The 18,450-nt window shown below is 32.6% G+C and overlaps 1 protein-coding gene across 2 annotated transcripts in view; it reads left to right on the top strand.

The window, feature by feature from the left end:
- The window catches only part of LOC127700559 (uncharacterized), a 49,399-nt gene extending 31,893 nt beyond the window's left edge, over nucleotides 1-17,506 (top strand). Inside the window, exons 9-11 of one of the 2 annotated variants that reach the window (XM_052204211.1) lie at nucleotides 1,145-1,387; nucleotides 2,691-2,801; nucleotides 10,042-17,506. In XM_052204211.1, coding sequence (XP_052060171.1) covers nucleotides 1,145-1,387; nucleotides 2,691-2,801; nucleotides 10,042-11,108 — 1,421 coding nt within the window. In that variant the 3' untranslated portion in view covers nucleotides 11,109-17,506. Of the gene's footprint in view, nucleotides 1-1,144; nucleotides 1,388-2,690; nucleotides 2,802-10,038 lie in introns of both variants that reach the window. The other variant, XM_052204139.1, reaches the window with a different exon arrangement.
- Nucleotides 17,507-18,450: the final 944 nt, after the last annotated feature.

The following is an 18,450-nucleotide window of genomic DNA, read 5'->3' as shown; positions in this document are numbered from 1 at the left end:
AATCATGGGTTTCCAAAAATATGGTCAAAAGTCAAATTCAATATTCAGCAGACAAAATTAAATCTAACATCACAAAAAGTGATAGACAGGTGACTATGACACTCAAAGATAAGAAATAATGCCTTTGATTTGGTCTTCCACAGATATTTTACGAAAAGGAATTATTCTATCATTGAACTGAAGCTATATCAAATAGGAATACAGTTTACCTTTAACAGCTACAATAGTGAACTTAGCTAACAGCCAAAAATTGCCAAACTATAACCATAATAAACCAAGGGCATCTAAGATTGTACTGTTTGTACACATGCTTGTGTTCTAGTCTTAATAATTAATACTTCATATACTTCTAAATACAAGAAAACTAATACAAAAATCACAAAACATTGTTCCTATCTTCTGCTACATCTTTATACGGAATGTATATAGAAACACATTTTTATGCCCCAGTCGTAGCGGAGGGGGCATTAAGTTTTATCCTTGTCTGTCTTTACGTACGAATTTTGGTGGCATCACTTTAACCGTTCTAGAGTTATGCCCCTTTACAAATGGAAAAATTGCTGAATTTTTCATTTCCGTTCTTTAACTTTAGTTTGCCTCAACCAAATGTAATGAAACTTATACACAATGCTCTCTAACTTAAGTTTGCCTCAACCAAATTTTATTAAACTTATACACAATACTTATTACCACAAAACTCAGATTAAGTACAATTTTGGGTAGTGTCAGTTTTATCGTTCTTCAGTTATGTCCCTTTATAACTTTATATGATATGCAAGCGGGGGCATCATCTGTGTCCCATGGACACATTCCCTATTTATTTTTCTTAGCTATAGTTATTTGCAGCTTCTATTAAGATTACAAGTAAGTCTTTTCTGATTTTAGATGATGAAGCTTACAATGATTTATATATTGGTACATTAGAATATGAAATTTAAACTGATTGTCTTTTTAAAAAAAACATGTGCATTTGTTAGTACTGTGAAGAAGATCATGTAACCTATCCAAAGACATAAATTTTTATTGCGTCTTGGGGTATTCAAGAAAGAGAATAACAGATATGTAAAAATCAACAGATATGTTTATTTACCTGTGAATGGATTTGCTAAAGCAGAATTTTCTTTCTCATTGTTTTGCATTATAGTAAACACATTGGGTACAACCACCACTTCTACTACAACAACCACTTCTGCTATTACAGCCACCACTAATACTGTTACTGGTCCAGATACCAGCTTTACAACCTATACACCATCACCAGTTGATGTTGGGCCAGACTCACCCAATGCAGAGAAGGTTGTAGCTGTTGTATTTGGTATAATTCTTGGCTTATTACTGGTAGGAATACTAGCATTCATTGCCTACAGTAACAGGAGGAAAAAACATGGTAAGATACTTATGTGTTGGTTATTTAAATGTAGATTTCTATGAAGTCTCACACAAACTTTACAAAAATAATAGTCAAACCTGAAATAAAAGTCACTTTTAGAATCGTAGAAAACCGACCTTATATGGAAGGTGACCTTCAAATTGAAACTCAAAATTCATAGATATTACTACAACAGGACAAGAAGTGGGTGACCTGACAAGACTGGCAAAAAAAAATCGACATGTATTTTACACACTTTTTGGCATGTCTTGTCATTGCCGGAGGTTGACAACTATGTTAAAATCTGTCTTTGAAAAATATCTCGTGATAAGGCATTACAATTTCGAGATTGGTAAAATACATTTTATAATTACATAATAATAATAATGATAAATTCTTTATTTAAAGAAAGTAAAAACGGTTAGTTACAACAAACTAATCCTCCCAGAGGCCTTCACATACAATGCAATCAAAAACAGATAATCACATATAGTTGATTTATAATCATATAGTTCAATGTATCATTAAAAATAGATAAAACAGTTAAAGAGGTACATGTAGTTAAAAAATTAAAAAAATATAATATACAATTCAAAATGATACATAGTAAAAACAGTAACTTATCAGGACTGTGTCAAGAAATTCCTAATACTTTGTGTAAAAGTAAAAATTGTTTTGGACATTATACACATTTTGTATGGGAATTCATTTCATAGAACTGATAAAAAATAAACAAAAGATTTTTTTAAACAGCTCAGCTTTTTGCTTAGGAACTATTAGATTACCTTGAGTAAGCCCTCACAATTCAAAGAGTGAGGATTATTATCTGATATCAGTTCAAGTTTGTTGTCTCCCCTTGTTTAATAAAAAAAAGTGTCAAATTATGTTCAAAAGGGTGTAGTGCAATTTGAAATGTCATTTTATGTGTTCTTTCGAAAGAAATGCAAAAGATAGACTTTGACATGGTAAAATACCTTTAATATGCAGGTAAACTTTTTGATATGTACATTTCTATAATACATAAAAAATGCATCATTTTTAGCATATTTACACTGTTGATTCTTCATTTCAATATGGGTGTAATGTTAAAAGGAGTAAAAGTAAATGTGGGATTAAGACTATCAAGAAAGCAATCAAACAACACAAAAATGAGCAACAATGTCTAGAGGTCAACATAAAACATACTAAAATATAGTTCAAAGTTACACATATGACCTGCCTACATTGCATACATTATTAATCCAAATTGTTTGAACGGTAATGAATTTAATATTTCTGTCATTATTTTCTGTCACAAATAGCAAATGAATTAATTTTTCAGATTCAGAAAATATTGAAACAGATCCTTTTGAAGATCATGCTCCTAAAACTTCATATCTACCTACAGAGCCAACTTATCAAAATACAGAAAATGCTTATCACATCTACACTGGTAAGACAATTTGTGTTTGCTTCTTACATAATTGTATATTCCTTTTTTATACGACCGCAAAAAAATTTTTGTGGTCGTATATTGGTATGACGTTGTCGTTGTCGTCCGAAGACACATTGGTTTTTGCACTCTAACTTTAGTTTAAGTGAATGGATCTCTATGAACAGGCGGAAATCCAGTTGAAATAGGACAAAAGAATCGAAGCTCTTTGTTAGAGAAGGCGATAAATGATTACTGTAATGTTTACTGTAGTAACTCAAATTTTAAAAGTTAATAGAAACAAATTAAATGACAGTTTTTGGCTAAATTACGAAATATTTCATCATAAAAACACAATTAGCATAAGTTTTCAATTTATCTATTACATAATTAAGCAGAACAATTAGATATCAGGTCGACGACATGGGTGTCTATTAAGTTGGATCTAAAAAATGCATAACCTCCGATTTTTCAAAAAAAATTACCACGGACAGAGAACATATCAATCTATTTGTTCCTTAATTTTCGTTTCTGCCCTTCCATTATGTGACTCAAGAAAAAATTCCAAAAAATGGGTAACAATTGCATCGAAAAGAGAAAATCAAGGGCACCTTTTTATGTTAGGGCGTGTTTGAGTTGAATATTTTGTCTTGAAAACGTAAAAAGCAAAAGTATTTGATACATCATCTCGCTTCAGATTCTATCATTTTTATATATCAAGGCTACAGGTTGACTTTATAACATCGAAAATTCACAGTACTAAAAAAATAAAATATATAGGTGAAGTGAAATACCTTTCTAATGAATCACAAAAACAGAGTAGGTGTGTTCGAATAGCAAATTTTTACTAAAAGTACTTGACGACAGACTTTTAAGTTGGATCTTAAAAATGCATATCTTCCAAAAAACTTCATTTTTTGTGTGTGATATCTAGGGTTTATAGTCTTCAACCACTGAAAATTTTTAGTCTGCCCTTCCACGAAATATTAAATGAGAATTTTTTTAAATGTTTATGAATTTTCGAAAATTCCACCTGACAACCGATCAGACAATAGTTTTAAGTTGACTGAATGCAGACAAGTACATTAACTGATGCTCATAAGCTAGTTGATACATTTGTCTTTTAAAATACAACTGGCATATAAGGATCGTAATGGTGCTATGCGGATAAATTTATCGGTTTTCAAGAGCTAAATTGGCAGCGCGTCATCCCTACAATGGCTTCCATTTTTACGATTGTAAAAATGAACTGGCGTAATGGGGAGATAATTTTGACGAAGTAGAATCCTGACTGTATGAAATTTTACCACAAGGTTCAATACCAAAAAAGGAAGGTTGGGATTGATTTTGGGGGTTATGGTACCAACAGTTAAGGAAAAAGGGGCCAAAAATAAGCATTTTTGTAACTTCCAGACATAACTTGTGTGTTAGTGTATGGATCTCTCTGACATTGTACCACAAGGTTCCATATCACACAGGGAATGCTGGGATTGATTTTGGGGGTAATTGCCTCAAAATTTTAGGAATTAGGGGCCAAAAAGGGGCAAAAACAAGCATTTTTCTAGTTTCATGACAATAACTTGTGTGTAATTGTATGGATCTTTCTGAAATTGTACTACAAGGTTCCATATCACAAAGGGAAAGCTAGAATTGAGTTTGGGGGTAATTGCCCAAAATGTTTAGGGATAAGGGGCCAAAAAAAAGCATTTTTCTAGTTTCCAGACAATAACTTGTGTTCAAGTGTATGGATCTCTCTGAAATTGTACTGCAAGATACCATACAACAAAGGGAAGGCTGGGATTGATTTTGGGGGTAATTGCCTCAAAATTTTTAGGAATTAAGGGTCCAAAAAGGGGCAAAAAAACAAGTATTTTTCTAGTTTCAGGACAATAACTTGTGTGTAAGTGTATGGATCTTTATGAAATTGTACAACAAGGTTCCATATCACAAAGGGAAAGCTGGGTTTGAGTTTGGGGGTAATTGCCCTAAACGTTTAGGAATTTGGGGCCAACAAATTTTGCTGTCGTATATTGGTATGACGTTGGCGTCGTCGTTGTCCGAAGACACATTGGTTATCGCACTCTAACTTTAGTTTAAGTGTATGGATCTCTATGAAATTTTACCATAAGGTTCAATACCACAACAGAAAGGTTGGGATTGATTTTGGGGGTTATGGTACCAACAGTTAAGGAATTAGGGGCCAAAAATAAGCACTTTTTGTAACTTACAGACATAACTTGTGTGTTAGTGTATGGATCTCTCTGACATTGTACCACATGGTTCCATATTACGAAGGGAATGCTGGAATTGATTTTGGGGGTAATTGCCTCAAAATTTTAGGAATTAGGGGCCAAAAAGGGGCAAAAACAAGCATTTTTCTAGTTTCATGACAATAACTTGTGTGTAATTGTATGGATCTTTCTGAAATTGTACTACAAGGTTCCATATCACAAAGGGAAAGCTAGAATTGAGTTTGGGGGTAATTGCCCAAAATGTTTAGGGATAAGGGGCCAAAAAAAAGCATTTTTCTAGTTTCCAGACAATAACTTGTGTTCAAGTGTATGGATCTCTCTGAAATTGTTCTGCAAGATACCATACAACAAAGGGAAGGCTGGGATTGATTTTGGGGGTAATTGCCTCAAAATTTTTAGGAATTAAGGGTCCAAAAAGGGGCAAAAAAACAAGTATTTTTCTAGTTTCAGGACAATAACTTGTGTGTAAGTGTATGGATCTTTATGAAATTGTACAACAAGGTTCCATATCACAAAGGGAAAGCTGGGTTTGAGTTTGGGGGTAATTGCCCTAAACGTTTAGGAATTTGGGGCCAAAAAATTTTGCGGTCGTATATTGGTATGACGTTGGCGTCGTCGTCGTCCGAAGACACATTGGTTTTCGCACTCTAACTTTAGTTTAAGTGTATGGATCTCTATGAAATTTTACCATAAGGTTCAATACCACAAAAGAAAGGTTGGGATTGATTTTGGGGGTTATGGTACCAACAGTTAAGGAATTAGGGGCCAAAAATAAGCACTTTTTGTAACTTACAGACATAACTTGTGTGTTAGTGTATGGATCTCTCTGACATTGTACCACATGGTTCCATATTACGAAGGGAATGCTGGAATTGATTTTGGGGGTAATTGCCTCAAAATTTTAGGAATTAGGGGCCAAAAAAGGGGCAAAAAACAAGCATTTTTCTAGTTTCAAGACAATAACTTGTGTGTAAGTGTATGGATCTTTCTGAAATTGTATTACAAGGTTCCATATCACAAAGGAAAAGCTGGAATTGAGTTTGGGGGTAATTGCCCAAAATGTTAAGGAATTAAGGGCCAAAAAGGGACCGAAAATAAGCATTTTTGTAACTTCCAAACATAACTTGTGTGTTAGTGTATGGATCTCTCTGACATTGTACCACAAGGTTCCATATCACAAAGGGAATGCTGGGATTGATTTTGGGGGTAATTGCCTCCAAATTTTAGGAATTAGGGGCCAAAAAGGGGCAAAAAACAAGAATTTTTCTAGTTACATGACAATAACTTGTGTGTAAGTGTATGGATCTCTCTGACATTGTACCACAAGGTTTCATATCACAAAGGGAATGCTGGGATTGATTTTGGGGGTAATTGCCTCCAAATTTTAGGAATTAGGGGCCAAAAAGGGGCAAAAAACAAGCATTTTTCTAGTTACATGACAATAACTTGTGTGTAAGTGTATGGATCTCTCTGACATTGTACCACAAGGTTTCATATCACAAAGGGAATGCTGGGATTGATTTTGGGGGTAATTGCCTCTAAATTTTAGGAATAAGGTGCCAAAAAGGGGGGGAAATAAAATTGAGAATGGAAATGGGGAATGTGTCAAAGAGACAACAACCCGACCATAGAACAGACAACAGCAGAAGGTCACCAACAGGTCTTCAATGCAGCGAGAAATTCCCGCACCCGGAGGCGTCCTTCAGCTGGCCCCTAAACAAATATATATACTAGTTCAGTGATAATGAACGCCATACTAAACTCCAAATTGTACACAAGAAACTAAAATTAAAAATAATACAAGACTAACAAAGGCTAGAGGCTCCTGACTTGGGACAGGCGCAAAAATGCGGCGTGGTTAAACATGTTTATGAGATCTCAACCCTCCCCCTATACCTCTTGCCAATGTAGAAAAGTAAACGCATAACAATACGCACATTAAAATTCAGTTCAAGAGAAGTCCGAGTCTGATGTCAGAAGATGTAACCAAAGAAAATAAACAAAATGACAATAATACATAAATAACAACAGACTACTAGCAGTTAACTGACATGCCAGCTCCAGACTTCAATTAAACTGATTGAAAACAAGCATTTTTCTAGTTTCATGACAATAACTTGTGTGCAAGTGAATGGATCTTTATGAAATTGTACTACAAGGTTCCATATCACAAAGGGAAAGCTGGAATTGAGTTTGGGGGTAATTGCCCAAAACGTTTAGGAATAAGGGGCCAAAAATAAGCATTTTTCTAGTTTCCAGACAATAACTTGTGTTCAAGTGTATGGATCTCTCTGAAATTGTACTGCAAGGTACCATACCACAAAGGGAAGGCTGGGATTGATTTTGGGGGTAATGCTCTCAAAATTTTAGGAATTAGGGGCCATAAAGGGGCAAAAAACAAGCATTTTTCTAGTTTCAGGACAATAACTTGTGTGTAAGTGTATGGATCGTTATGAAATTGTACTGCAAGGTTTCATATCACAAAGGGAAAGCTGGGTTTGAGTTTGGGGGTAATTGCTTTTAACGTTTAGGAATTTGGGGCCAAAATACAAGCATTTTTCTAGTTTCCAGACAATAACTTGTGTTCAAGTGTATGGATCTCTCTGAAATTGTACTGCAAGGTACCATACCACAAAGGGAAGGCTGGGATTGAGTTTGGGGGTGATGAATCATAAGGGGGTTCAAAAATTGGGGGGGGGGATTTTTTTCCCTTTTTTTTCTTTAAAATTTTCCATTTTAAATTGGTTATTTCTGATTTATATATAAAAGCTAATAATAATGATATGGTTTGAATAGGTAAATTAAAAAAATTTAAGTTCTTAGACCACATTCATTCTGTGTCAGAAACCTACATGTATGCTGTGTCAAATATTTAATTACAATCCAAATTCAGTGCTGTATCAAGCTTGAATGTTGTGTCCATACTTGCCCCAACTGTTCAGGGTTCGACTTCTGCGGTCGTATCAAGCTGCGCCCCAGCGGAGCATTTTATTGGCTCAAAAACTATAGCAGTTAGAGCAGAAGTGACATGGAGTTAAAGTGATGAATAAGTCAAAATCTATCTGCTATGAATTTTCAGACCAATTGGACCACCAATTGTAAGATTACTGTCCGAAATAGTTTAAATTTATGAAATTTTACTGTTGTGGGTTATTATCTTTAATATTATAATAGATAGAGAGAAAGTGTAATGGCAAAAATAATCATTGATGAAAGATTTAAGCAAAGAATAACAGGTGAACGATTCAGGCTCTTGAGAGCCTCTTGTTTTAATTATTGCCCTTGTACCTTGGATAGATAAAATATGTGCAACATGGGGGACATTGGAACTCTGTTCTTTTATCATTGTTAAGTTTTTATACGGCCGCAAAAAATTTTTGCGGTCGTATGACGGTGGCGTCATCCTCGTCGTCGTCCGAAGACACTTTGGTTTTCGCACAATAACTTTAGTTTAAGTGAATGGATCGCTATGAAATTTTACCATAAGGTTCAATACCACATATGGAAGGTTGGGATTGATTTTGGGGGTTATGGTACCAACAGTTGAGGAATTAGGGGCCAAAAAGTGGCCAAAAATAAGCATTTTTCTAGTTTCCAGACAATAACTTGTGGAACGGTGTATGGATCTCTGAAATTATACCACAAGTTTCCATACCACAAAGGGATGGTTAGGATTGGCTTTGGGGGGTTATGGCTCAAACCGTTTAGGAATTAGGGGCAAAAACAAGGGTGTCCTGGTTAATGGACAAATACTTTAGTACAAAACATAATTTAAAGCAGTGTAAGGGAGGCAATTCAAATACATCATCTGAATTACCTCCCTTACACTGCTTTTGAATTATGTATAAAGTAATGGTTAATGAACAATTTAGACAATTTAAAAGGAGTGTAAGGGAGGTAATCCAAATACAATGTTTTGATTACCTCCCTTACACTGCTTTTAAAATATGTTTAAAGAAATGCATATTTATAAAGGAAGACCAGTAAAAATATCTGCAAATGTTGCATCTCTTTTTTTTACAAAAAAATCCATATGTAAGATTTGACACCATATTTTGAATCTATTATAAAATAGATTAAGTTAGCACTGTGGTAAATTTAAATGGGTAATTATGCAGCATAGTGTATTTCACAAAAGCAAAAAAAAAGGGGGGGATGGTAAATTTTATATCTATTTTTTGTGGGGGGAGTGGGGTCAATTCGCAACAGCAAAGTGTATTGCACAAAAGCAAAAAATTGAATATAAATTCAAATCAAATAACCAATTCTAAGTTCTTTGACTACAGTTATTCTGTGTCAGAAACCTTTTATGTGTCAAATATTTAATTACAATCCAAATTCAGACCTGTATCAAGCGTGAATATTGTGTCCATTTTTGCCCCAACTGTTCAGGGTTGGACCTCTGCGGTTGTATCCAGCTGCGCTCGGCGAAGCAATTTATTTTTTCTATCATTGTACAATTAAATGGCAGTCAGTTTTCCTGGTTGAGAAAATGTGAATGGGTAAGGTAACAATTACCTTTTGACTTTCAATTGACAAACAGTGTCGCTTACCCATAGATCTAATAGAATACAGAAAATTGTAAAAACTCTGAGCTGTCAACAAATTTTTGTGGTCAGCCCTTTTATCACATAAATCTTCTTTAGACATTGCATAACTGAGGAGGAAAATGACATCTTGACTGATTTAAGCCTTGATTTAAGAGTTTTCTTTTGCATCATTGGAAGCATGTACAGACCAAAAATCTTTCTGTGGTGAAGTGCATCTTTTACTTATGTACAGACTTATGCTTCAACACACTACTTAAAAGTTTATTAGTATGAAATTAAACTATCAAAAAGGAAATATCACAAATACACTTTAACTTTGGACTGTTTTATAGTCTCTGTTCACGGACTACTTACAATGTTTTTGATGCAACAAAATATTGCCTTCAATGGAAATTCATACAGAAAATAGCACTTTTTTGCAGTAGACATTAATCATTATGATTTCATTTGTTTCAGCAGAATTGGTCAAGATACCTACAGTTTTTATAGTATGCGCAGAAGATCACCAGTATCATGTGAATGCGGTTGAAGCATTTGCACGATTTCTAGACTCTCACTGTCAGTGTAATGTAGTTTATGCCCCTTGGTGCCTTCATGAATATCTCGATGGTAAATTCAGATGGGTCATCAATACAATTGAAAAGGCAGATTTTGTTATTATTGTGAATTCTGAATTGTCATACCACCAATTCAAATCCTGGAAGAACAAGGAAGACAAATTCTGGAAATCACCAGATGCAAGTCAAACTTTTGATTTATATATGTCGTCGGTCAGTCAGATTACTAAGCGTATTATAAATGTAAACAATCATTTCAAATGTATTATTGTGCATTTTAATTACACAGCTAATAAATTCTCATTGGATGAATTATGCACAGGAGCTGAGTATCAGATTCCCAAACATATTCATGAGTTAATGTGTCAGATTCATCAGATGGATAATCGTCGTGCTGGTTACGACAATATCGGCTACTTTGCAGATCTTATTGGATCTACTTCAGATGGGCAGCATTTGTCCATGTGCATCACCTTGGCAGCAAATTTTGAAAAACAAAATCCTAATTGGTTCAATGAATATTTTGAAAATGCGGAGCAATTTGACTCTGGTATAAGTAGTCCATCTACTTCATTAGGTGGAGAAACAGGTAATAAACGAAGTTCAGATGTATCATCAGATGGTAATGTTAAAGATTCTCATCAAACATCACCACCCAATTACAATATCAGGGGATACAATAGTAGGCAAAATTCATTTGATGATAACAATATAGTTGATAACTTTTCTCGTCAAGCACTCAGAACCTCAGATCCTTCTAGTGACGATTTCACTTTTAAAGCTCCAAGTGACATTGAAGATGAAGACATTCTCAGCCAGCAGTTGCGACAAGAAATTTACGATTTGAACAGAAGAGCACTAGAATCTCAATATCAAAATGAAATTGCACCTCCATATCACCCATCAATAGTATTCAGAGGAATGAGTCAAGAAGAGGAAATCCAAAGTCTTGGTGGACAGAGTGTTTAAAGCTTTAATAATTATAATTAGAAAGAGAAGATCTAGAAATCCATGTTTTTATTATGTATTTGTTATCCTTTATATTGCTAAATGTCAGGTCAGACAAAAAGTTGTTAATGTTTGTTAAGTCTACCTATTAAAGTGAAATTAGGTCTTTCATTAAAAGATTAGATAAAAAAATCATATTTAAAATCAAAAGAACCCAGAAAATATTTTAAAGAATACTTTAGTTAGAGTTATACAAAACAAATAATATTCTAATTGTTCTGATATTGTTGTCTCGCCTTGACGGAGTCAAAAAGCGAGACATAGGTATGCTGTTTTCGGCGGCGGCATCAACAATGTATTAGTTTGTGATTAGGTCTAGTTCATGGTGAACCACTAGTGGTAGGTCAATGATATTTGGTATGCAGTTGTATTAGCATGGGCACATCTCATTACCATGGAGATTATTTGGCAACGCCCCTCAGTCAAGGTCTATTGACTTTGAAACTTTTCATAGTTTACATGTATTAGTTTGTGATTAGGTCAATTTATGGGGAACCACTAGTGGTAGGTCAATGAATTTGGTATGCAGTTGTATAAGCATTGGCATATCTCATTTCCATGGAGATTATTTGACTCCGCCCCCTTAGTCATGGTCTATAGACTTTGAAAATTTTGCTAAGTTAACATGTATTAGTTTGTGATTAGGTCAGTTCAAGGGGAACCCTTAGTGGTAGGCCAATGTTAATTGGTGTTCAGTTGTATAAGCATTAGCACATCTCATTTCCATGGAGAATATTTGGCCCCGCCCCCTCAGTCATGGTCTATTGACTTTGAAACTTTTGCTTAGTTTACATGTATTAGTTTGTGATTAGATCAGTTTAAGATGAACTGCTAATGTTAAGTCAATGATATTTGGTATGCAAATGTATTGGCATTTGCAAGTCTTTTTTCCATGGAGATTATATAGCCCCACCCCTGATCATGGTTCATTGACTTTGAAACTTTTACATAGTTTACAAGTTAATGTTAGTGTTTAGGTTTTTTTAAAGTGAATGACTTATAATAAGTCAATGGTATTTGGTATGCAGTTGTATTAGCATTGGCACATCTCATTCCGTGGAGATTGTTTAGCCATGTACCTTCAGTCATGGTTCATCGACTTTGAATATTTGCATAACTTACATGTTAAAGTATTGCTATTTTAATTTCAACATTTGCATTATCAAAATTAAATAAAGGCGAGACATCTCTCTGTGATAACAGTTTATTATATTACTGTTAAAATTTATATTCAATTGCTATGATCATAATCTGACATTCATTGTCATAAATTTTCTTTTAACAACATAATGCATTATGTTTTCTTATCTGTGCATCTATCTGTCTGATAGTCTGTCAGTCTGTCTGTCCAGTACTAGGTTAAGGATTTTGGTTTATGTAGTTTACCTTGAAGTTGTGTTCAAATCAACTTAAAAGTAGTACACATGCTCATTGTGAGATGTGCTTTTTTTCCAAACTTTGACCAACAAAATGCTTTTAAAAGAAACAAATCTATGCATTTTGAAAAAAAACTTTTGCAAATGACCTTAAAGGAAACTTTGACAAATCTCGAACCAAACTTGTGAAATCCAAATACCAGTATCTGTTCTACAAATCAGACTTAAATCCATTTGCAGGAATAAAACAATGTACAGAAAATGTACTATCACTACTTTAGACACGACAATCTAAGATTTTAACACATTATTATGTCAATGCTAGGAGTACAAATTTAATTGTAGTTTAATTATTTTACACCATTTAGAAGTGCTATTTGTGAAAGATGCCATATATTATTATTCATATATTAGTTATTTTGGAATATGCCATGCATTAAGTTTACTGCTATTTGAGATAGCATGGTGCTGATGCTGTGGCAATTGTTACCCATCATATATATCTGTATGTCTCAGGGCTTCCAAAAAATATTTGAGCCAGCCAGAACATTTTTTTCAATCCCATTTTTATCCCTTTAGACAGGTTACCCCATAACAAAAGATGGTCATAACCATATGATAAAGCCATTAAACTATTAAAGGACGAGAGTATTAGTCAGTCGAGGACCAGCTTAGTTATTTGATAAACACATTTTCCAATACCGGATATTTACTTGATGACGATAGAACGCGGAACAGAGACGGTTGTGCAAAATCCATGTATTTTTATCTAGCATTATTGAGTTTAAGCAGTTCTTCCTACGTTATTTCTTGGGGAAAATACCTGAGATGAATGTAAGATAATGGTATAAATGACATTTTTATCGTTTTGGATGAATTCGAAGGCATTATTAAATAATAAATATCACACTTGAGCACATGCACACACTTCTAATATTTCAATCTACATGGTTCTGTCTGTTAAACTTTTTTACCACCTTTGTAAATTATGATTTGATCGTTTTAAATACGTTTTTCTGAGAGTCTAAATCTGTTTTGCTAAAAAGTAGTTAGATTAAAAAAACCAGTAATGTTTTAATTTTGATAAAAAAATAACTTCCAAAAAGATCGATTGATGTCCGGTACAAATAGTCTACCTGACAGGTGATCACAGGTAAATCTCACCTGTAAGACACTTAATTAACCTTGATTGTAATGAAAGGGGATTATAGTAGAGCTTGTTTATAGAGTACTGTCACTTTTATGACCGGAAAAATGTGACTGTTAAAGGCACAAGGTCAAGTGAAAATGGTTGATTTTTCTTAATTACGTGAACGTTGAAATGGCAAACCCACATAGGATGTCCGTTTCATGCTTGACCCAGTCGGACAATGATAAATTTATATTTAAAAAATATGACCATTTTGGAAGCCTTGGTATGTCCATATGTGTGTCTCTCTGTCTGTCTGTCTGATTTAGGTAGTATACTTTGAACTTACTGTCATATCATCTTGAAACTTAGTTCAAATTTTCATTATGATGTAAACTTTTTAAATCATATGCCATTTTAGGACTCTTACCTGATTTCACGATTCACTGACCATGGAAATATAGTGTGAGTGAGGGCGCAGGTTGTTCGGCTTTTTTACATGTAAAACAACAGAACACTTGCACTCAAACAATATGGACAATTACGCTTTAAACTTTGATACACCTGAACCAAATTGACCGGACATTTGCGCTTTTTACCTATATAAGTTTACTTGTAATCTTAACCAGATTTACCAAAGTCGAGGGATGATAAAAATGGAAACTGTAGTCCTCGTACTATGTCTGTGGAACTCTTCCATCATAGTTTCTTTGAGATTGTTTCGATTTATGGAGACGGAATTAAATTTTTTAACCACATGCTGTTCTTGTTGACTTTGAAGAAAGATTCATGGCTGTTGTAAGAAGAAATATTTAATAATTCAGACTTTCTAGGTGTCTGATGTGAAACTTCATAAGCATTTATCTCTAATAAAAAGGAATTATATGTCTTTTTCGGCAAGTAGTGATATCAAAAATGTTTAAAGTGTGATTGTTATATGTTACACAGTAGATTATTTTTATTTCACAAATTAAACTTAATAGAGTTACTTGATTTTTTCAAATAAAAGATATTACTTTTTTTTCTTTTCACTTACTGAATTATATGTATATGTAATTTTCAAAATTCACATGTACTTATTGAAATTAATTTTTCCCCCAAAACAGAAGAATCCTGTGGGGTATTGGTCAGTGAAAAGTAACACAACAACTAAAGAAAGAAAAGGACAACTTTAAGCTGTATATAAATAAATGAATGTGCTGTTGTTTTTTTTTTATGTTAAATGATTTTTAAACTTTTAACCATGATAACTGAAATGTTATGTTTATAAAGCTCCAATGTCCTGTAGAAAAAGCCCGAATGTCCTATAGAAAAAGCGCAAATGTCCATTAAAAAAAGCGCAAATGTCCTATCAAAAAGTGCCAACTTCTGCCGCCGGTGGATGAGGCATGGTGTCCTATGGAAACATAATCATCTTTGTTATGTAATATTTTTTCTGTCTAAAATTGCAGGACCAAAGTTGTTTTTAGAATTCCTCTGTTACAGTATTACAAAATATTTTATCTTGTATATAAAAATATAATCAAATAATCAAATAATCAAAATTAAATTTTTAGAATATTTTAAAAGAATATATAAATATAAGAAGTTTTTATGTGCCATATTTATTAAATTATTAGTCTGTTTTATTTTCAAATGTTGATTATGTACGTACCAGTAATTTTTTCTTGTTCATTTAATTAGATTAATTCAAATGATATAAGATCTGATGGTATGTAATATTGAAAAAAATGTCAGGAAATATTTTAGAATGTTGTTCATGAGGGTCTGGATGGGGTATACAGATGAGAATATAATGGGCAAACAAATAAAGACAAGAGAAAAATGGGCAAATGACTATTGAATAGAGAAAAATGGCCTTAAAAATTAAAGAATACTTAAATGAATGACCCTTCCAGACCTTCTTTTATCGGGGATTGTCTTCATGTGTTGATTGTTATGCTAGAGAAATAACATCTTATGTCTGATTACGTAAAAGGGGACTATTTTCTAGTTTTGGACACATACTTATGATTGACCATTTATTTAAGATATGTTATTGCATAATTATCCATTCATATCAGTTTATAGCAGTGTATGAGAGGCCACCTCAGAGTTTTGATTCAAATAATTTTGGAATGTTTACATTGTCTGAATGTTAAATTTTGATGCCTTTATAAAGAAGTAACTCTTACAGACCAATGATCGTATTGAAAGCTATGCATCTCAGTTCCTTATGCAAATTTACACAAGAAATTGAGCAGTCAATCAAAAGTTGTTTAACACCCTTCCAAAAACAAATGTAGTGATCACACATCTAGTTTTACTCTTGTCAAAAAATTGATTTTTTAATGAGCCCCTGTCAAAAGTTTGTGTTATGATAAGCTCTTTCATTTCTGTGTAGATTATTTTACTACATGTATTATATCATTATGAGCCTTAAAATTATGTACTTAGTTTAAGCATGGAAGTATAATATAATACTTTCATGGTTTAAGATGAAATTACCTATTAAAGAGAAAGTTACATTCCTATGAGTTGAATATTTCTTTTTTTTTATACCTATTCTGAAACATAAGAATAGTTGATAAATTGTTTTGCTCCAAATTATTTCCTTACAAGCTGGGGTGTTTTAAAAATCTTGAACAATCAGATAACTGTCTGTAAACGTGAATATTTTTGTAGGTTGTAGTTTTCTAGATTTGAATGCCTAATAATGATACATGGGGGTTAAATTCGCTTACCGGTATCAACAATATGTTTCCCCATCTCATCAATATTATTGCTTTCTACTCAACCATTCACATGGGGGATATTTCTTTTGCATTTTATATGATCACAATTTAAGTCAAATTAATCTGTGCACAAAATTTTGAATGTTTACAGTGATCCTTTTAAAACATAAATAGTAAAATATATGTCTTATTTCCATTTTTGTTGATTTATGAGATTGTTTAATTTATCAAAATGAAAATATTTATATCATGTTTTATAATTGTACTGACAAATTTATATATTTTACTTTTGCTGATATTATGATATATAGATCTTATATTACAGTTGCATATCTTGTCTTCCATGTGGCATATAGTATATTACTTATTCTCTTTCATTTAATTATTTCTTTTAATTTCTGTACATTTAAATGGCAATGTTTAATTTTATTCTGTTTTTAACATAAATGTTTTATTTTTTTTACTTAATATTTAAGGTTACTAATTTCAATAATTTTACATTATATAAATTGAATATGTAAATTTGTTCATATTTGTGGGTAAAGGCAAACCACAAATTTAAATATTCACAGAAGCACAAATTTTCTATAGGATTGTATGCAGACTGTGGCAATACCATGAAATCAGAAATCCATTTGATGATAGTACATGTTTGAAATGTAACAGGATGATGACTTAATGAAAATGAAAGGTAGAGAGAAATGGTTTTCTATTTGAATTTGAAATTGTTAGTTCTTATTCAAAGTACTTTCTTTTCTTTTTTAAACTATCTGATACAGACAGATTAAATTCTTCATTAATTGAAATTTATTCTGGTTTTTTTTATTGTTATGATTTTGAAAATTTTATAGATATATTGACATTTGTTTTATGTACATTCTAATGAGCACATCCAATTATTACATATCTTTATGTCCTTAATACTTAAAATGTTTCATTTTCAGATATATAAAAGTTCATATCACATGTAATAATAAGTTGGTGGATCATGACATTTTGCAATTTTTACACATATTGAATAGCTAAATTTGATATAATTCACCTGTTTGTAAATGTTTCACCAATAATGTTGATAATCACAGCTCCTTGTTTAAGGAGCACAACTTTAGATTTTATTAAGAATAAAACAGTGAATATCTATTTAGTGTAGAATTTTATTTCTTTATAGTTTAAATGAAATTTGTGGTAAAACTCTGTCAAGTTCCAAAAAATGTTTCTGCTCTGGTCAAAGTGGGAATGATTCACTCTAAAAAAAAACAGCCATATGTATGAGAGATACAGTAGAATTAAACTGCATGTTTTAGCTATTTTGTTTTAGGTAAACAAATGTTTTTAGGGGTAAAAACCTTCAACATGAACTAATTAGATCACAACTTACAGTGAGTTTTAGATAGCTTCTAGTTTAAATTGCGTGACAGTTTCAAATCATACAAGCCGTAATAATATCTCTTTCATGCATGTGCGCACACTCTTCATATTTTTTAATGTAGCACTCAGAGACGTGCTACATTATAGAATATGACCCAAAGAAATGATATCTTGTTTAATATCCTCATAACTTGGCCAATAGAAAATCCTTGTTTGTTCCTGTAACTTTATTAAGTTCCAAGTGGTACTATTCAACTAATTTATTAATACTTCCTTAAAATGAATTTTAAGGATGTACTTAGGTGAAATTAAAAAAATCTATTATTTAGAATTGATACTATAAGTTAGAAGAGTATTATTTAAGGAACAAAATAAGTTAAAAATATTGATAGGTTATGGAACTCCTTTTTGAGATATTTGATTATTTTTAAATGGCGGGAAAAGGCTGACTCAGACTTTTACCTTATATTTAGCATTGGCATTTTTGGGGTCTCAAATGGTAAGAAAAAAAATCTAGAATCTGCTTAAATTTTGGAAATGACCTTTTTATGAGCTATTGAAGTCTTCTATGAAAAGAAAAGTGGGTGGTATGGGGCAAAATATTTTACCCTCTATCGTAGGAAAAAATACAAGGAGTCCGAACATCTGACAAAAATTCCTAAACCTGACCTAACTACATCCTTAAGAACTACTTACTGTAAATTCAGAAATTATTG

The sequence above is a fragment of the Mytilus californianus genome, unplaced genomic scaffold (assembly GCF_021869535.1).
Source record: "Mytilus californianus isolate M0D057914Y unplaced genomic scaffold, xbMytCali1.0.p SCAF_1, whole genome shotgun sequence".
NCBI classification, from domain to species: Eukaryota; Metazoa; Mollusca; class Bivalvia; order Mytilida; family Mytilidae; genus Mytilus; species Mytilus californianus.
The sequence above is the reverse complement of the archived record's forward strand: the minus strand, read 5'-3'. Positions and strand labels throughout refer to the sequence as shown.